Source organism: Henckelia pumila, chromosome 3 (genome assembly GCF_033568475.1).
Source record: "Henckelia pumila isolate YLH828 chromosome 3, ASM3356847v2, whole genome shotgun sequence".
Lineage (NCBI taxonomy): Eukaryota > Viridiplantae > Streptophyta > Magnoliopsida > Lamiales > Gesneriaceae > Henckelia > Henckelia pumila.
The window spans coordinates 66746875-66765969 of NC_133122.1; the positions used below are offsets into that span (position 1 = coordinate 66746875).

Sequence of the window (19095 nt, forward strand, 5' to 3'; positions counted from 1 at the left end):
TGTACCTCACTCGCGTGCGGAAGTATTTCCCAAGCCTCGGGTTATTTAGCCCGCGCGCGCGAGCATGCAGCGAGGTTGCTGGAATTAGAGCTTGCGCGCGCGAGATGGTTATATCGCGCACGCGCGAGGCGTTTAAAAAAAAATTTATGGCTTTTAATTGTTTAATCCGGAATTAGTTGTTTAGAACCGAGGTCTCACAATTACAAAAACCCAGAGTACGCCGCAAAATAGAATTATGATTTCTTGATAACTTAGTTTTGGAAACAAAAACTAAATTAGGGGGATAACTGGTGAATAATACTCTACAAACGATTTAATGCTCGGAGATCCCCCCAAACCCTGAACATTCTAGCAAAGGATACATATGGAGCTCGGCAAGGTTGTAACACGTCTCCGCCTATAATTGAGATGAACAGATAGCCTGAGAATCAACAGAATCCTTTTGCATAGGTTGACTAATAATATGAACTGAGCGTCTTTTTGTATTGGGATAAACATATCATTGTAACGAATAATTTTAGTACTCCAAGAATACATCATTTGGATTATTTCAATTCAGATCATTGTATGATACAACTAGTTTTGTGCTCTCAATCCAATGCCGAGCATCTAACCCCTATCAATGGTAACGAAGATACGATTGAAAATAGCAAATTGATATAAGCACGCAAGTGTCACTTCGCAAAGTATGAAGATACATGGCACCAAACAAACCTACTGTAATAGTAAAATCAGAAAGACAATATAAAAATATATATAAAATATTATTATCAACCCCAGCTTATGTTATAATTTTGTTAAATGAAAGAATTAGCATTTTACAAAAACTTTTTGAGATTGTTTTACAATTTAATTTTTTGAGATAGATTTTTAACCGATCCTATAGATGAAAAATATTTTTTTTTTATGATAAAAATTTATTATTTTTTATTATATATATAAATCGAAAAAACTCATCTCACATATCCTATAAATAATGTTATTTGTTTGAAATTTAAATGACCAACACAAATATTAAAAATAAGTTTTTATTATGAAATGGTTTTACGGAATTAGGCACGTAGTAGATGTTGGCAATTGGTGGTGCAAAATAGATGAGCGAGCTAAGTACATAAATAAAATTTCTAGAAACCTCTAAGAAATTGCATATAACCCCCTCAATCGAAAACCTCTATCACCTAGGGTTTTGTTATCCTCTTTTCCAACGATTTATACACTGTAATTCACAAACCCACCTACCAGAAGCAGACTTTAACTCGTACTCTCTTCTCTTCACTCTGCTATCAACTTCCCTACTCAAGGTATTATCTGGCTTTCTTTCCCTTCAAAGTAGCTGTTGTTGGAACTTTCTTGGTTCTTGATTTGATGGGGTTTTTTTTTTTTTTTTTTTTAATTTTCTTCAGATTTTTTGCAAGAAATGGCGACTATTCAGCTGACTTCCGCTGCATCTTCGATTTCAGCAAAAGGGTTGACCTCGTTTGAAGGGCTAAGGGCGTCAAATGCAGTTAACGTGTCTTCTTTTTCTCCTTTGAAGCTGAACGCTGAGGCCCGTAGGTCGTTCCGTGGTCTTGTTGTTAAGGCTGCTACGACTGTTGCGCCGAAGGTATAATCTTCGAGTTCGTTTAAGTGGTTCTTTGTTAGTCCATTCCTTTTATAGCTCTTGGTGCTGTTATTTTGTTGAATTTCTTATCATGCTTTCATCGATTCTTGAATGTTGTTTTATGAATTATTCATGTGTTTGTAAGATAGCTGGATGTTGTGTAACCTATGTGGTGTGCAGTATTGGATTGGGATTGTTTTGATTAAAATACACTGAATCGTTTCCTTGTTGACTGTGTGCTTGTGGTGAGAAGAAAATTTTTCTTTGGGTTGGTTGATTAAATTGTCGTTTATGTTTCTTGTGTGTTTCATTTCTGTAGTTTCACACAGTATTCGTTAATTTTGACGGCGTCTTTCTTAGGTGGTGTAAACTGAACTTGAAGGTGGATTATTTAGAGCTCTAAAATACGGCAACACCTGATTTTGATATGCGCACTAAGCTCTAGGTTGATTGAAGTATACTATTTACTTCTGCACCAAAATGTATAGGCGTGGTCTTGTTTTTTGTGAATGACAATGCTACCGCTGACTAATATTTATGTTCCCGACTTCAGTATACATCGCTCAAACCTTTGGGTGACAGAGTGTTGGTAAAAATTAAGGCGGCTGAGGAGAAAACTTCGGGTGGTATCCTGTTACCAACCACCGCGCTATCAAAACCACAAGGCGGTGAGGTGGTTGCTGTTGGAGAGGGTCGTACAATTGGAAAAAATAAGGTGGAGATTAGTTTGAAGGTATGATCCGACCCTTTTAGGTGTTTTTATGTTTTACAACGGTGAATGCTCAGACTTATGGATTGATACCCATGTTCAGACTGGTACCCAAGTGGTTTACTCGAAGTATGCGGGTACAGAAGTGGAGTTTGATGGTTCAAATCATCTCATTCTGAAGGAGGATGATATTGTTGGTACTCTTAATACTGATGATATAAAGGATTTGAAGCCTTTGAATGACAGAGTTCTCATAAAGGTTGGTTATTCATCCAGCTCCCTATTTCTACTTGTAATCCATTTATATTTTTTCCATTCTAGGCTGTAGCACACACAGTTTGTGTTTATCGATTATTCGAACCAATACTTTGTGTATCTAAAGTAAACATAGAGAGTTCCATGTTGGTCTCTTAATACACCATCACTTATATTTACTAAAATGGCTATACTTATCTAATCAGCAACATGAAATTCGAGTTTGAATCCTTTTAGAATATCATTCTTTGAATTTACTAAAATGATAAAATTGTTGATTAAAAAAATTTCATGTTGCTGATTAGAGAAGTATAGCCATTTTAGTAATTATAAGCGATGGGTGTATTAAGAGACCAACATGGAACTCTCTGATACCGTTTGGTATCATGGATGAGATGTACGATAGATGAATAAAAACATGATGAGATATGGATAAGCAAGACATAGTTATGAATAATATGTTGTTTTGCATGTTTTTTATTTTGTAGGATTATTGTGTTTATTCTCTTAATTGTCATTGTCAATTTCACACAATGTCACTTATATGACACTCATCATCCACTAATATTATGGGTGGAGAGGTATTTGTCATCAAACCTACATCTAATATCATACCGGGCCATGAGATATCATTGGGTTAACAAAAAAATGAGAGAAACATGAGATGAGTAAAAATTTGTGTCTCATCCCACTTTAATCTCATGTACCAAACGGTACCTCTATGTTTACTGACATGGATAATTGTTGGGTGGTCCTTGTATGAGATATAACAACAAATAGATAGATAGATGGTCTCCTTCATCCTGCAAAAACGTGGTTGAATGTTTGTTGTCCGTCTTAAAATTGGATTTAAAATATGCCTGATTTTTCTTGGATTATGCCATCCCCAGTAGCGATACAATGAAATTACGCCATTTCATTTAACATCATAATCTTGGGTACAAGCAAGCTCACCCTACCTCCGTTTTAGTGTGCTGTACATCTAGTACACTGAACATTTTTTTTATTTCTAGTTAGCAGAGGTTGAAGAGAAAACTGCCGGTGGATTGTTCTTAACTGATGCGAGCAAGGAGAAACCTTCAATTGGCTCGGTGAGTGGCGGGTGTTGAACTTTTCTTTAATATGAATGCCTGATAACTCAATGTCGGTCGAAGTTCTTTGTTCCTTGATGTGGTTCGACCAATTAATAACATGGGCTGGAAGTTTAGGATATTGGACATACAAACTGTACACACTTTGTACTCTTAAATTACAGGTTGTAGCAGTTGGGCCTGGCCGCCTTGACGAAGATGGTGAGAGGAAGCCATTGTCAATCGCCCCAGGAAATACAGTTCTGTACTCAAAATATGCAGGCAACGATTTCAAAGGTAGTGATGGTTCCGAATACATAGCACTGCGTGCATCTGATGTTATGGCTATCCTTTCCTGAGTTCCCATCTGGTATTTTGTCAGCGATTTAGTATCCTGCAAATGGTGAAAATAGAGACACTGCTGTAATTTAGTGCCGAACACGGCTTATTTATGGTTCCATGAAACGTAACAGTCTTCAGATTTTTGGCATAAATTTTGTTGGTTTACAAAGAGTTGCTCGTTTCTTGCTCTCCGGGGCTCGTGTATCTGTTTTCAATATTTCTCGATCGAGCTAATAAAGTAGAGCAATCTCTTAGCATTTTCTTAGCAGATTACGTGTGTGAAATGGTGTTATTTGCCGAATATTTTACGCATCTTTGAATTCAAGCCTTTCGATAGGCAAGATCATACAAGGGACCAAAGGTGTGCTTGAATCTAGCCACTGTTTTGGAATATAATACTGACAATTTGCATATGATAATCGCATGTGCATGTCGTTCTCCTCCCTAATTTACGGGGAAAGTGGATTTTTTTTATTGGATTTTGTCACGTTGCAATTTTAGTTTTGTTATAGACGTGTTATTCTTGTATTTTTTTATTTTAATCTTTAATTGAAATTGCTAATGTGATATGACACATCAGCGTCATGTCAATAATTTATAGTTCAATGTTGTATCGAAAAACAAACTAAAATTATAAAGGTAGACAAAAAATAGAAAATTAAAACTGAAGTTTGATAATATAAATAAGAAGACAAAAATAGAAAATTAAAATTGAAGATAAATAATATAAAAATTAGAATATCAAAATTGTAAAGTTAATGACGTAAAAATTGTTATGAGTTGAGTTTTATGGGTTAATTTTGTGACATGATTATGTGATGAGATTCATTAAAAATATTATTTTTATATGAAATAATATAATTTTTTACCGGAATCGGTTGAATGGTGAAAGAGTGTGACAAAATACATATTATTTATTTTATTACTTCATATTAAACACGGCACATTTATGTATGATTTATCATATGTTATCTAAAATACTTTCTTAAACGGGCCCAAGGCCCGAGCCTTTACGAACCCGGATCAGCCCGTTGTCTTCTCTCGTCACTTCTACACTACTCCCATTCATTTCAATCGGCTGCGGAAATCCTCAGATTAGCTCAATTTCGGGGTAAACTATCCACATTACCAGCATTTTTTCATGGAATCGGCAGATGGGGTGGTTGAAATCGACCGCCTGGAGCAGGGTTTGTTATTGGACGAGGTGGATACCGACATTGATGACCAAGATCCGGTTCTTTACGCGGCGTCTTTCGACGAATCCGAGGAGAATTTCGTGAATTACCAGACGGCTTACTGGGTTTTGTATTCGTTGCTGTTGGTACTTGCCTGGGGCTTTGGCTTATTTATGCTCATTTATTTGCCCCTGCGGAGGTACATTTTACGCAAAGATATCCGCTCCAGGAAACTATATGTCACTCCCAATGCCATTGTTTATAAAGTAATTCAACTATCATTCTTTGTTCTTTCTGAAGTTTTGAACTTGATTGCGTGGTTTCTGTTTATCACTCCTGTTTTGGTGATATTATTGCCATGGATGGTAGCTTTAGGAATAATGTAATTTTTTATGCTAATTAGTCTCTTGAGTATTGGATATGCTGAATTATATACCAGAACATGTGTGAGAGAGCATAAATTTCATGTGCAATCATACATCATAAGGTCAATGGTTCATGGGTATTTGTCTGGTTTAAGCAAATTTGATATTATTGCTGCTATGGGCCTGAAATCGATGTCAATTTGACGATGGGGTATGAGGTTGGTTAGATACACTTTGAGGGAAAAGATCTTTGAAAGCAATTCCATTGTCATATTTTCGTTTGAGAAACAGCTTGACACCTTATGTCTCCTGCTACATTAGTATGCTCTTTTATTTTGAATTGGATTACCCATTTAAAAAATGACTGATGTCTGATACATTCAATATTCTGATAAGGCACTCAGCTTTTGGTGGTTTATTGAATGCATGGATGAAAGAAAATAGGAGAGAATAAGGTTTATCAACCAGCGCACGTAGTTTTACATGATTCATAGCATTGTTTTATTTTTGGGGTTCTAATTTTCACTACCTGCTTTGACTCAGGTAAAGAAGCCAGTGGCATTTCCATGTTTCGGTTTTCTGGAGAAAGAGAAGTATGTCCTGCTGCCTTCTGTGGCAGATATTGTAATTGAACAGGGTAAATCTAGCCCATACATTTATTTCCCTTTTTTTTTGGGAATACGTAAAGGAGTTTGGTCGATATTTACATTTTGTGTCTTGAATATGCATTTAAGTCGGTCGATCAAAGATGGTTTGATTCCGTTCATTTGGCTTTTTCATCACAACAGGTGAAAATCACAAATTACCTTAAACCTTTTGAATTTTGATGTGAACTGATTAATTGTTATTGTTTTGAGTTCATTTCTTGTGAAGGTAAGTAATTGAAGTTTGTAGACATTGATATAGCACCACTCACTGGTTTTCTGTGTTTGTTTAAGACACTTGGGTAATGCTTGAATGTGTTTCTCGCGTTCCTATAGATTGCTTTAGGAATATACTATATAAGCGAGACTGAAAAATAAAAAATGTGATGCATGTTTGGTCATATTTTTTGAAAGAGTTATTTTGTTATCTTTACATTATGTCATGTCAAAATGTGTTGTGTAATTTAGTTTTCTTATGGTATACCAGTCTCTTTTATTTTAATGTATAATGTAAAACAATAAAATTTTCTTTTTTAAAGTGGTGAAAAGTTAGAATTTAAAATAATGATCGTAGATGGAATAAAAACGTGGGAGAGGTGTATGTTTTAAAAGAGTTTTAATCGGGTGGGTGTGATATGTTGCAATATGTTTCGAAAAGAATGAATCTATTTCTGGGAAACGTAAACAAACGTTGCCTTGGTGTCTCTTTGGGATCATATTTAAAGTTGAAGCTAGAGCAATCGACTCCAGTTGATAGGTGTATCATTCTTGAGCCAAACCTTGATTTTGAAAGCATATAATATGTAAGTTTACAACTTGGTCCTTTATGAAGTTCTCCCCATGTTTATGTCGTATTATAAAATGTTTCTAAGAGAGACTGCCTTGAGTTTTCCTGAACTAGCTGGAAAGCTCTTGCTCTCATCATATCTAAGTTGGTACAAACTCTGTACTTTATCAGGATACCTTCAGTCCCTGTTTGGCGTATACTCGGTCAGAATAGAGAACGTTGGAGTGCGGAGGCCTGCAAGTGATGATGTTAAAATCCAAGGTGTTTCCAATCCTCTTGCTTTCAGAAAGGTATTAGTTATAGTCGAATCATCCTCAGTGAGAATTACTTGCTTGGCCACGTCTAAAGTCGAGTAACTTTTTTCTACGCCCTTTCTGGCTTTACCTCCGCCAGGTTGTTCTCTCACACTTGTCTAACATAAGAGAAGAAGTTTTCTCTAGGCAAGCTTCCGCGATCGAAGAAGTGTCAACTCCAAGAATGGGTCCTTCTTCCGTTACTTTGGTATGCCTAAATTCTTATATAATGAACTTCACTAGCAACTAATTTGCATATGAATCGGTATCAGCTTTTCTCGGATCACTAGAAAAGTCGGCTGCAATATTGCTCACATTTCTCTCATCCTGGCAAGCCTTCCTACATAATCAAAGACATCTCTGTTTTAAAATTTACATTCATTTCGCAGATGTCCCCACCTTCAAAATCCCCAGGGTATGATTATTTTTCTCAGCTTGGTGATGCTACGATTTTGCAAAAACTGGAGGAAGTTAGCAGTTCAGTAAAGGTTAGTTGGGATTGCTGTAGCCTGTAGTACCACGTTTTGTTTGCCTTTTTTTTTCCCCCTTCTATGCCACATGCTAGTAATTTAGAGTTTCGTGCAGAGAGTTCAAGCTTTGATTGAAGAGCAGAACCCTCAAGCACCAGCAAATTAAGCATTCGCCCGTGTTTTTCCTTTTGCGAATTCTGACTCGTACGTGGGTTCTTCTGACTTGAACCCAGAGCCTAATCCTCAAAAACCGTCTGAATGGGTTGGTCAACGCTTGCAGGCCCAGTCTCATTCAACGGAGCAACATCTCGAAATTGACTCGAGCTTGAGAGCTTGCATTCAAGAATTGTTGTAATGAATATTTCGAAATTCACGAGTATATCACACGTTCTTGTGTAAATAATTCTGTTGAATCTAGTTCACGGTATTTTAAAGATATTTTAGCCCAATTTGAATACCCTTATTTCGAAAACCAAGTAATGTTAATAATTGGGGCTCAATCGATAACATAAATTGCTGGTTTACCCCTCTATTAAACTCATTAATAGAACACAAAATATCTGGTCATTGTAAATTTATTAAAAAAAATTGAAAACATTTTTGTTCAGAGAAGTGTTAGTTACTTCATGGTAGACTTGCCTAGGTTGGAGGTTCTATGCTCCACCAGGTGGGTGCTCTCACCCGGTGGATCTTGGCCCTTCATTGGGCATGGGGCCCACACATTTGAGCATAGAACCTCCCGTTAGAGATGGCCTGATTATCTTTCAAAGTGTGCCAAATCGATAGTATATTATTAAATCTACCTCTTCTAAACTTGCACAATGTCCACTTTTCGATTCCAAAGTAATCCAGGCCATCTCTCATCAATGTTAAGTAATTGCCCATCCCTACCTCACAATATTTTCACTTGGAGTACGATCTTTTGGACTAGTCTGTCACACAAGGCTTGCTTAATGTGGTTTACTTGACTAACGTAGTTTGCAGACTATTGCGTTGGTTCGGGGGTTTATCCACTGCACACCGAAAAATAACGGCTGCGGGTTCCCACGTCATTAAAAAAAAAAGATTGATGTGGATGTTGCAGTCAGATTTTAGGATCTGTCATTTTTGCCTTCATGCATGGCCAATTTCATTCACCTCACATCTTGCGGAGATCCAAGCAGTTCTTCAAGGCTAACCAACTTGTCAATGAGCCTTGGATTTTGAAACTTTATCTATATAAGGCGTAGGAAATATTTGATTTTTTTAAAAAAAAGTATGGTCTTATAATATATATATTATATTAAAATCAAATATTTGTTTCAAAAAAAATAGGGCAAATAGAATATGGTCTTATATCATATTAAAATCAAATATTTTTAAAAATAAATATTATATTATGTATACACCACACATGATATTTATATATTATGTTGCACATCCGTTGCGTGTGCGTTGTCAATATATATATGTTGGAGGCTATATATAATTCAATATTACAATATGGTTATATTTTTGTAGGTTATTTGAAGCGGCTGGGTTCATCCAAATCCCAATCTTGAAAATCCAGATGAAGGCGTGGTGAGTCCCCCTCCCGCCGCCCTCTCAACGAGCAAAGAATTACTGTGTTGTGCATGTGTAGCATATTAATTATATTGTTATTGTCATCTGAAGATCCTTAACTTGTTTACTACAAATGCTTCTTATCTATCATTACATCAATGCAAGTTGTTTACAGCAAAAAAAAAAACAATTAATGTTTCAGTTAGAGCTAGCTAGGACGCCTCACAGACATACAACATCAGAAAAGTCGGAATTGGAACGAATTTAATGAATTATGCATGTGAAACCATGCACAAAAATGAGTATTCTATGCTCTAAAATTTCTTATTTCTTTTGAATTGAAGTGAGTCGAGAAGGCACGTGTTTTGGTTAACTCTGTTTAGTCACACGGTTTGTAACATGAGTGAACATGTTATATGAACAAGAAAGCACTTACAATAGTAGTGTTTTCAGTTCAAACCATTATGTATGTATGTATGTATGCACACAAGTATATTATATTAATCTTCAGCAGTACCAGATAAAGTTGCTAGAATTCTGAACCAAGCCTTGTACAAATTTATTGGGTTCTCAAGCTCCGTAAACATTTCTCTGCCTCAAGTTTTTGTCTAATGGAAATTGTTGCATTTAGTTTCTCATAAGGACATCATAGAACGTGCTTGCACACTCGGTATAGCATTGAATTTATTGTCGATAGTGTACAACTGTGGGCTGATCCCGTGGGACTACTCCTTTCTTTCATTAAAAGTGGTAACTGCTAACTACTCTAAAAGTTCTCATTTAATATTCAACTATATATATTATTGAGGACCATTTGGGAAAAATGACTTCACCAGTTTAGCTCCAACTGCCAAATATTGTCCAAGGAAGCTGTGTCACGTGATATCAATAATATAATGCGTATTTCAATTAAGGGTGAATATTTATTTACGTGACTATCTCAGCGTTCTTATTTGCCTTGCAACAAGACAATAATGTTGAAGAATTTCGAAAAAATATAGAAAGGATTTAATGAACTGGATCCAAGACACGTTTATTACGCTATCTTTTAAGAGATGTTTTTATAGAGAAAGATGTATCTGAACGGGTGTGATTCTTAGTCAATCAATACATCCGTTCACGAACCAAAGCATCCACTCGCGAACAGGTCGATCGATCCTCGTAATTTTCGCTGCGGAAATCTTTATTCGTCATCGGCAACAAAATTTTCGAAAATATTCTGAAAAATATTCTAACAAATAATACATGATGGTTTTAAGATTGTTGTGAGTCTAAACCTAATATGTGCCAACTTTTTTTGGAATAATAGATTTCTCATGAGATAGTCTCATGGAACTATATTTGATGTGTCGACCTCGTCCAATTTGCAGTGAGAAGCAACATATTTTGACATAAAAAGTAATACATTTTCACGAATTTTTTCGAAATTTATTTCACAAAATTTAATTATTAGACGATAAGAGTATTTTTGATTTTTTGAAATACTTGAAAAATAACGATCTATCATAATATTTCGCAATTATACAAGTCTTAGAAAAGACGTAGAATATGTGTTTGGAATTTTCAATCGCTATGCTATTAGGAAAAAAAAAACATTTGCCTAATATTATAGATACATACAGTATAATGCACAAGTTGATTATTTAAGTGCACTAATACAAGATGCAAAAAAGCCCTTAAGGGGTGTTCAAGTTGATGGAGTAGGTGAACTCTTGGTCAGAAGTCAGGAATTTGATTCTCTTACCAACACCTTTTTGGACTAGCACGTCACACAGGGCTTGCCTAGTGTGATTTACATGACTAACGTAGTTTGCAGGCTATTGCGTTAATGCAGGGGTTTATCCAATAGGTACGCGGGTTCCCAAGTCAAAAAATTAAAGAATCTAAAAAATTGAACAGATTTAATTTCAAGGATTTTTCACCCAATGGCGCAACGAAATGCATTAATTGATCACTTCCTATTCCAATATGGTAGTTCAAATAATTAATTTGTATCTATTTCCGGTTACTTTATTTAATAAAAGGCATATTTATGATCTTTGATGTCAATTTAATAACTTATTTACACTATTAAGTTAAATATTTAATTAAATTAAATAGATCAAATCGAGTAAACCATTAAAACTAAACTTATTAACAAACTTATAAATAAAAATTAGACAGAATTTAACAATTTGTACACTAAAATATTATATTTTATATATATCATAATCAAAATCTGGCGTTGATATTATGAAACCTTGCAACAGAAACATGAACACACAGTAGAGTTTCAGATTCCGTACATATATAATATATATATGTGGTAAAGCTCCGATCAATATTCAGGCGTAATTTCACCGGCGGCGATTATCGTCGATGAGGTTGATGAGATAGAGCGCATTACTGGTGACTCTGGCGACGTTCGTGATGCTCCGCCGCACGTCGGAGCGTACGTCGCCGCCGATCTCCTTGAATCCGTCGAGGCAAGTTTCCTCGTTGCTCAAGGCGGCGCTGACCCACGTCTCCGCATTGCTCATCTGCCACCGGAAATCCCCGCCGCGGCGGAGGCTCTTGAGGGCGGAGAGCGTCTTGCTCAGCTCGTCCACCGAGTCCCCCATCTGCTCCACGCAGTCGGTGAGGGCCCCACGCTCCCTCCTCGCGATGCCCTTGAGGGTGGAGAGGAAATCCGACGCCTTCTGCACGCGGCCGATGCTGACCCTCACCGCCGCCAGAGCGAGGCCGCGCGGGGTGCTGGCGGAGCCGCCGTAGGAGGAGAGCGTCCGCAGGCAGATGTCGGGGTAGCTGGCGTGGACGCAGGAGGAGCGGACTAGGTCGTGATTGTCTGCGTGGCTCGTCTGAAGCAGCGGCGGCGAGAGGAGGAGGAGGAGGAGGAGGAGGAGAATGGAGGAAGAGGGATTGAGGGTTGTTGCCATGGTGGGCTGAAGATTTCAGGAGACAATGCTACTGGCGGCGAGACGGTGGTGGGAGTTGGGTGTGCAGTATGTGAGAGTGTGCCCTGTGAGTCAAAGATTCATATGGGAGAGTTTGAAGAGTTTGGACCTTTGTTTTTTGGCAGGGCTTTTTATATTTCTTATTCATCACAATAAAAATTTGCATATTTTTTTCACAAAAATAAAATCAAATATGCCCCCATTTTAAATTTTTTAAGATACCGTTTGGTTTGACGTATGATATAAATAATATATAGATAAGTAGTATAATGTAATAAAAAATAAATAAAAAAATTATAGTTAAAATTGTATTGGATTTGATTGATAGATTATGTTTTATTTGATTTGATTGATTAAATTTTATATAAAAATGTTAAATGACTATTTTGTCTTTTTAACAATAAATAAAATAAAAATTATATTATTTATAAGGGATAATATAGTAATTTGAATTCAATATGTGAGATAAATAATTAATGATTTGATTGATGTAAAATAAATAGTTAATATATAAATAAATAATATGATTAGAAGAACGTGGGATGTGATGTGATGAGTTATACATATATTAGTAATACCGAACATCTTTGATACTGTCTATTTAGCTTTTTTTCGACTCGAATTTCAGTTTTAATCAGTTTTAATATAATATTAGGTCAATCGATTAAAAGCTTTTGAATCTAGCGTTGTACATAGCATCATGCACCACTTGGATCAAGTGGACCCTCGTTTAGGTCCTACATTCAACAATTCTGCGTTGCTGCAAAGGATCACAATTCAGATTAAAAAAAATGACTAACACTATCAAAAATCAAAATATACATAATTAAGGCGGAAATTTGATAATGTAAGAGACCCAAATCACAAAAAATAAACAATACAGGACCCAAAAAAGGTACAAATTTCCTTAAATAAATTATTTTTTTTTAAACTTTTAACGAGGAAATACTTAAATAGGGACATCCATTCTCTATGTTCGAAAGTAGCTAAAAAAACGGGCAATTTGCTCAAAAATCTCCAAATTCAAACATGTTTTGCTTTGGGGTCCCTAGTCATAAAATGTGATACAAAACAATACAAGATGTGGTACAAAATAACAAAAATTATGGTACAAAAAAATGGCTAGGGAGTGCAGAGCAAAACATGTTTGCATTGGGAATTTTTGAGCAATTTGCACCTAAAAAATCTGTGTTACCTTGGCGCTAAATATAAAAAAGCTGAACCATAGGTTGAAGGTGATGGTACAAATCTTGATCAGAATGTGAATCAAAACACCAAGTTGTGTTACATTATTCCATAACCAAATATTTTGGTAAATTTGGACCAAATTATATATTGAACAATATTAAGTTATCCATTAAATTTGTTGCAAAGTTTCTATTTAATAAAATAATAATAATAGTAATATAACATATTTTTTTTAAGAAACAAAATTAATAATAATATAAGTTTCATTACAATAAATGCAGTGGTGGGCTTGGTTGCAGAAGTACAGTGGTCGTATTCATAGGTTGGCTTATGCAATGTCGGCATTTGTCAACCATTAACTCCTTTTACCTAATTTTTCTGCCAGAGGACTCAAATCATGCATTTCCATATACAAATTCAAGTATTCTTCAAAAAAATATATATATATATTCAAATTCAAGTCGCGATACACCATTGTTAGATTTTTTTAGGGCCCGTTTGATATCATGGATTCAGCATGATTGTGAGTACATTTCCTTGTTAATCTTTTTTTGGGATAATTCTCAATTTGGTCTCTCATTTTAGACCTCATTTCTGATTTGGTCCTTCGTTCTTACATCGACCCAATTTAATCCCTCGATTTTCGTCGTTTTTTCGCAATTGGTCCATCTGTTTAATTAAACGTCAAAACTAACGGAATGACCTGCTAAGCTCATTCTAGCATTACTTTTAACTTCTTCAACCGGTCTCCATCAATTTATATTTTTCCTAAATGCTATAAATAAAAATATTTTATAAAAATTCAACACATACAATATTAATATTATTTTTTAAAATTTAAACACATAATAAAAAGTCTCGTTTATATGTAATTAAAATGTGAAAGTTTAATTGTAAAAATTTAAAGTATACTTAGTAAAAATAAATAAATATTTCTTAACAAAAAACAAAATTTTACAAAATAAATATTAATTATTGATGACAATATGTTTTAAATATACACTTTTTTCAAACATAAAATATTTTTCGAATGAACTCATCTAGGTTTGTTAATATAATTGAAAAGACCTTCATAAATCCAAACAAATTAAAATAAGTCAGCAATTGATATAACAACTTTGTAATTGAAAAATAAAATTTATAATAAATAATATAAAAAATAATAAAAAGAAATTTTTATTTATGTTAACCAATATTTTTATAAATATAACCGATCAAAAAAATTTCATTTAATGACTTTACTTTTTTATTTTCGTCTCCTTAATAATTTTTTGATGGGCATCAAAAACGAAATTTAAAATTAAAATTTATCAATTTTGAGAAACAAAATTTTACATTTATAATAAATAAATTATAAGTTTATAAAAATATTTTTGTGGAATTTTTTATCTCAAAATTGATAAATTTTAATTTTACATTTCGATTTTGATGTTCATTTAAAAAATTATTAAGGAGACGAAAATTAAAAAAAAAGTTGTGTCATTAAATGAAATTTTTTTGATCCGTTATATTTATAAAAATATTGGTTAACATAAATAAAAATATCTTTTATTATTTTTTATTTTATTTTTTATAAATTTTATTTTTTAATTACAAAGTTGTTATATCAGTTGTTGACTTATTTTAATTTGTTTGGATTTATGAAAGTTTTTCAATTATATTAACAAACCTAGATGAGTTTATTCGGAAAATATTTTATTTTTGAAAAAAATGTATATTTAAAACATATTGTCATCATTAATATTTATTTTGTAAAATTTCGATTTTTGTTAACAAATATTTATTTATTTTTACTAAGTATACTTTAAATTTTTAAAATTAACTTTCATATTTTAATTATATATAAACGAGATTTTTTATTATGTGTTTAAATTTTAAAAAATAATATTAATATGTTATGTATTGAATTTTTATAAAATATGTTTATTTAGGTAAAAAATATTTTTATAAATATAACTGATAAAAAAATCATTTAGTCAAAAGTAATGCTAGAATGAGCTTAGCAGGTCATCCACGTTGGTTTTGACGTTTAATTGGACGGATGGACCAATTGCGGAAACACGGCGAAAATCGAGGTACTAAATTGGATCGATGTAAAAACGAAGGATCAAATCAGGAATGAGGTCTAAAATGAGGGATCAAATTGGGAATTATCCCTCTTTTTTTTGGTGTATTTTTTATTAAACAAATTTTATCCACTCTCCAAAGGACTAGCCTTTATTAGAGTAGGTTAAATAAATCCACACACCATCCCACTATTAACAATTTTTATTTTTATCATCTCCTTAATTCCAATAATACCCCTTTTTCCTGGCAAAAATCTCAAACCTAGAAATCTCAAAATCCACCGTAGAACCAGAAATCCCTTCTCTCCACAGAACAAACGTAAATGCGAAGTTTTTCAAAATTTTGCATGCCAGGTTTATCAGAAAAATATTCATAGCTCATAGAATCGAGATTGATATGTAAAAGGAATTTCATATATGTTGAAGAAGTTATTTACAGAGAGTCAAACATGCCTATTTATAGTAATGTGATGACTAAGCCTAACTAAGTGACACGTAAGCTAATATTTAATACTCCCCCTCAAGATGATGAATGAATATTATGCATTCCCATCTTGGACAAAAGACTAAGAAAACGAGAAGGCAACAAAGGCTTAGTAAACAAGTCTGCTAGTTGAAGCTCCGAAGAAACATGCATTAACTTCACGATTCCAGCTTGGACCTTTTCTCGTACAATATGACAATCGATGTCAATATGCTTTGTTCTCTCATGAAAAACAGGATTAGACGCTATATGTATGGCTGCCTGGTTATCACAAAACAATGCAGCTGGTTCATCACAAATGACTCCAAGATCAGCAAGAAGTGAACGAAGCCATAGTATTTCACACACAGAAGATGCCATTGATCTGTATTCTGCTTCAGCTGATGATTTCGAAACAGTTTGTTGTTTCTTGGCATGCCAAGAGATCATAGACTCTCCAAGAAATACACAAAATCCAGTTACTGAGCGTCGAGTATCTACACACGCACCCCAATCCGCATCTGAGAACAGCTGAAGTTTCAGATTAGACTTCGATTTATATAGTAAACCTTGACCAATTTTTCCCTTCACATATCTGAGTATATCAAGTGCTGCCTCCATATGAGTTGTTCGTGGCTTAGAAACATATTGACTAAGCTTATTTACAGCAAAAGCTAAGTCTGGCCGAGTAATTGTAAGGTACAACAATCTTCCAATCAATCTTCGATAGGATGTAGGATCATCAACTAAATCACCATCATCTTGCTTAATTCTGATATTAACATCCATAGGAGTACTTCGTGATTTACATCCCAAGAGACCTGCTTCTGTTAACAACTTTAGAGCATAATTTCTTTGGCAGATTGAGATGCCAAGAGAAGATCGTGCCACCTCTATGCCCAAAAAATACTTTAAACTCCCCAAATCTTTCAAACGAAATCTGCCATTAAGGAATTCTGTCAACTCAGTGGCTTCTTGTTTACTGTTTGTAGCTATCACTATATCATCAACATACACTAACAAGGCCAAAAAAATAGTACCACGAACTCTTGTGAATAAGGAGTTATCTGCATGGGACTGAGAAAAACCAATATCTAACAATGTGGAAGAAAACTTTGCAAACCATTGTCGTGAAGCTTGTTTAAGACCATAAAGTGACTTATGAAGTTTGCAAACTACATTTACAGGTAACATCTCCCCCTCATGACAATAACCAGGAGGTAAAGTCATATAGACTTCTTCAAGCAAATCACCATGAAGAAAAGCATTGTTAACGTCAAGTTGAGTAAGAAACCAACCACGAATAGATGCAAGAGCAAGTAATGTCGTGACAGTAACCAATTTGGCAACAGGAGAAAAAGTCTCAAGATAATCGAGACCCTCTTGTTGAGTATAACCCTTGGCCACTAAACGAGCTTTGTGACGTTGCAAACGGCCATCAGCACCAAACTTTGCCTTATAGACCCATCGACAACCAACTGCGGTCTTGGTGGCAGGTAAAGACACAATAGACCATGTGTCATTGAGCTACAAAGCCTTAAGCTCTTCAGCCATGGCCTGTCTCCACTCAGGCAGAACAACAGCTAGAGCAAAAGTGTCAGGCTCAAGAACAGAAGAAATGTTATTAACAAAGGCACAATAAGAAGGAGATAATTTGGAAGAATTAAGAACAAAATGCAAAGGATTAGCAGTGGAAAAATTGGAGGAAGACTGAACCATATAGCATTGGTAATCAGTGAGATGAGAAGGCTTTTGTAATGATCGTCCAGAACGAGTGGTTTGTTGCTGGACAGGAAGAAGTGAGGGAAGAGACTCAGAAGAAGATAAAACAGTATCCTGGAATATGTCAGGAAGAACAAGGGAAGAAGAAGATTCCTTGAATGGAAAAACTTCTTCATGAAAAATGACATCCCGAGATATAAACACCTCATTTGTGTGGATGTTCAACAACTTATAGGTTTTATATCCTCGGAGATAACCAAGAAATATACATTTGACAGCTCGTGGGGAGAATTTATGTCGTGATGACAAAAGAGTGGAAGCATAACAAAGACACCCAAAAACCTTCAAGTGAGAATACATAGGATGTTTGCCATACAATTTTTCAAAAGGAGTTTGATTATCAAGGATTTGAGAAGGAGTATTGATGAGATACACAGCAGTGTTAACGCAATCACACCAATAGACAAGTGGGATATTGGACTGAAACAAGAGAGCCCTTGCCATATTAAGTATATGTTGATGTTTTCTCTCAACAATAGAGTTTTGTTGAGGTCTTTCCACACAGGAATAATGATGAACAATACCCTCTTTGTTAAAGAGATCAACAAAACCAAGCTCAGGAGCATTATCACTCCGTACGGATTTAATACAAGCATTGAATTAAGTTTTGACCATGCGACTAAAAACTGGAAAAATATTAGACGCATCAGATTTATTTTGAAACATATATATCCATGTGAACCTTGTATGATCATCAACAATGGTAAAGAAATATCGATAACCTTCAACGGAAATTGGAGTAAAAGGTCCCCATATATCAATATGTAAGAGATCAAAGGAACGCTCACAGATTTTATTGAGAGAAACAAAAGTCAATCTCTTTTGTTTAGACAAATGACATATTGAACAATGTTTTATTTCTGTAGCAGCTGGATCAAATTGTAAGATATCACCTATGACAGAGATTCTAGTGGAAGAAGGATGCCCCATATGGCAATGCCATAATTCTGTTTTAAGAACACTACAAACTAAGGAAGAAGAAGACATATCTGGTTTGAGTAGCACATATAGGTTTCCAACTCTTTTACCCACCCGTCCCAATCATTTTGGTCTTGTTGATATCCTGGATATGACAAAAATCGGACACAAAAGACACGGAGCACATGAGAACTCGAGTAAGAGAGCTGATTGATAGCGAATTGAATTGAAAATGAGGAACATATAAAACATCATTGAGAATGAGATCTTTGGTTAAACGAACATAACCCAAAAGTTTTACTGGAATAGTTAGACAATTAGGCAATGTGACAGTAGAGTTAACTGCCCTGGAAGAACTAAATAAGGAGATGGAACAACATATATGATGAGTTGCTCCTGTATCCATTACCCAATCTGTTCTTGAAATGGAAAAATAAGAAGAAGATGAAGAGTGTATACCAGCAAAACAGGACACAATATGCTCTTGCTGTTG

The 19095-nt window shown here is 34.8% G+C and overlaps 3 protein-coding genes across 3 annotated transcripts; 2 read left to right on the top strand and 1 right to left on the bottom strand.

The window, feature by feature from the left end:
- Nucleotides 1-1147: 1147 nt before the first annotated feature.
- LOC140891150 (20 kDa chaperonin, chloroplastic-like) lies at nucleotides 1148-4233 on the top strand. Its single transcript, XM_073299482.1, has 6 exons — nucleotides 1148-1301; nucleotides 1404-1603; nucleotides 2154-2333; nucleotides 2413-2568; nucleotides 3578-3655; nucleotides 3820-4233. The coding sequence occupies exons 2-6, from the start codon at nucleotides 1418-1420 to the stop codon at nucleotides 3991-3993; spliced, it is 774 nt and encodes a 257-aa protein (XP_073155583.1). The 5' UTR covers nucleotides 1148-1301; nucleotides 1404-1417; the 3' UTR covers nucleotides 3994-4233.
- Nucleotides 4234-4958: 725 nt separating this feature from the next.
- On the top strand, nucleotides 4959-8146 carry LOC140892474 (uncharacterized). The gene is made up of 6 exons (XM_073301374.1): nucleotides 4959-5417; nucleotides 6060-6153; nucleotides 7119-7237; nucleotides 7341-7448; nucleotides 7630-7728; nucleotides 7826-8146. Exons 1-6 carry the CDS (start codon nucleotides 5118-5120, stop codon nucleotides 7874-7876), a joined length of 771 nt encoding a protein of 256 aa, XP_073157475.1. The 5' UTR covers nucleotides 4959-5117; the 3' UTR covers nucleotides 7877-8146.
- Nucleotides 8147-11425: 3279 nt separating this feature from the next.
- On the bottom strand, nucleotides 11426-12278 carry LOC140892872 (pectinesterase inhibitor 3). The gene has a single exon (XM_073301905.1). The coding sequence runs from the start codon at nucleotides 12165-12167 to the stop codon at nucleotides 11589-11591; it is 579 nt and encodes a 192-aa protein (XP_073158006.1). The 5' UTR covers nucleotides 12168-12278; the 3' UTR covers nucleotides 11426-11588.
- Nucleotides 12279-19095: the final 6817 nt, after the last annotated feature.

Bases quoted from the DNA above. Each gene is read 5' to 3' on its own strand.
- LOC140892872 (XM_073301905.1), bottom strand. From the start codon at position 12,167: ATGGCAACAACCCTCAATCCCTCTTCCTCCATTCTCCTCCTCCTCCTC.
- LOC140892474 (XM_073301374.1), top strand. From the start codon at position 5,118: ATGGAATCGGCAGATGGGGTGGTTGAAATCGACCGCCTGGAGCAGGGT. The intron at 7,238-7,340 runs GTATTAGTTATA...TACCTCCGCCAG, and splicing joins ATCCTCTTGCTTTCAGAAAG to GTTGTTCTCTCACACTTGTC. The intron at 7,449-7,629 runs GTATGCCTAAAT...TTCATTTCGCAG, and splicing joins GTCCTTCTTCCGTTACTTTG to ATGTCCCCACCTTCAAAATC.
- LOC140891150 (XM_073299482.1), top strand. From the start codon at position 1,418: ATGGCGACTATTCAGCTGACTTCCGCTGCATCTTCGATTTCAGCAAAA. The intron at 2,334-2,412 runs GTATGATCCGAC...ACCCATGTTCAG, and splicing joins AGGTGGAGATTAGTTTGAAG to ACTGGTACCCAAGTGGTTTA. The intron at 3,656-3,819 runs GTGAGTGGCGGG...CTTAAATTACAG, and splicing joins AGAAACCTTCAATTGGCTCG to GTTGTAGCAGTTGGGCCTGG.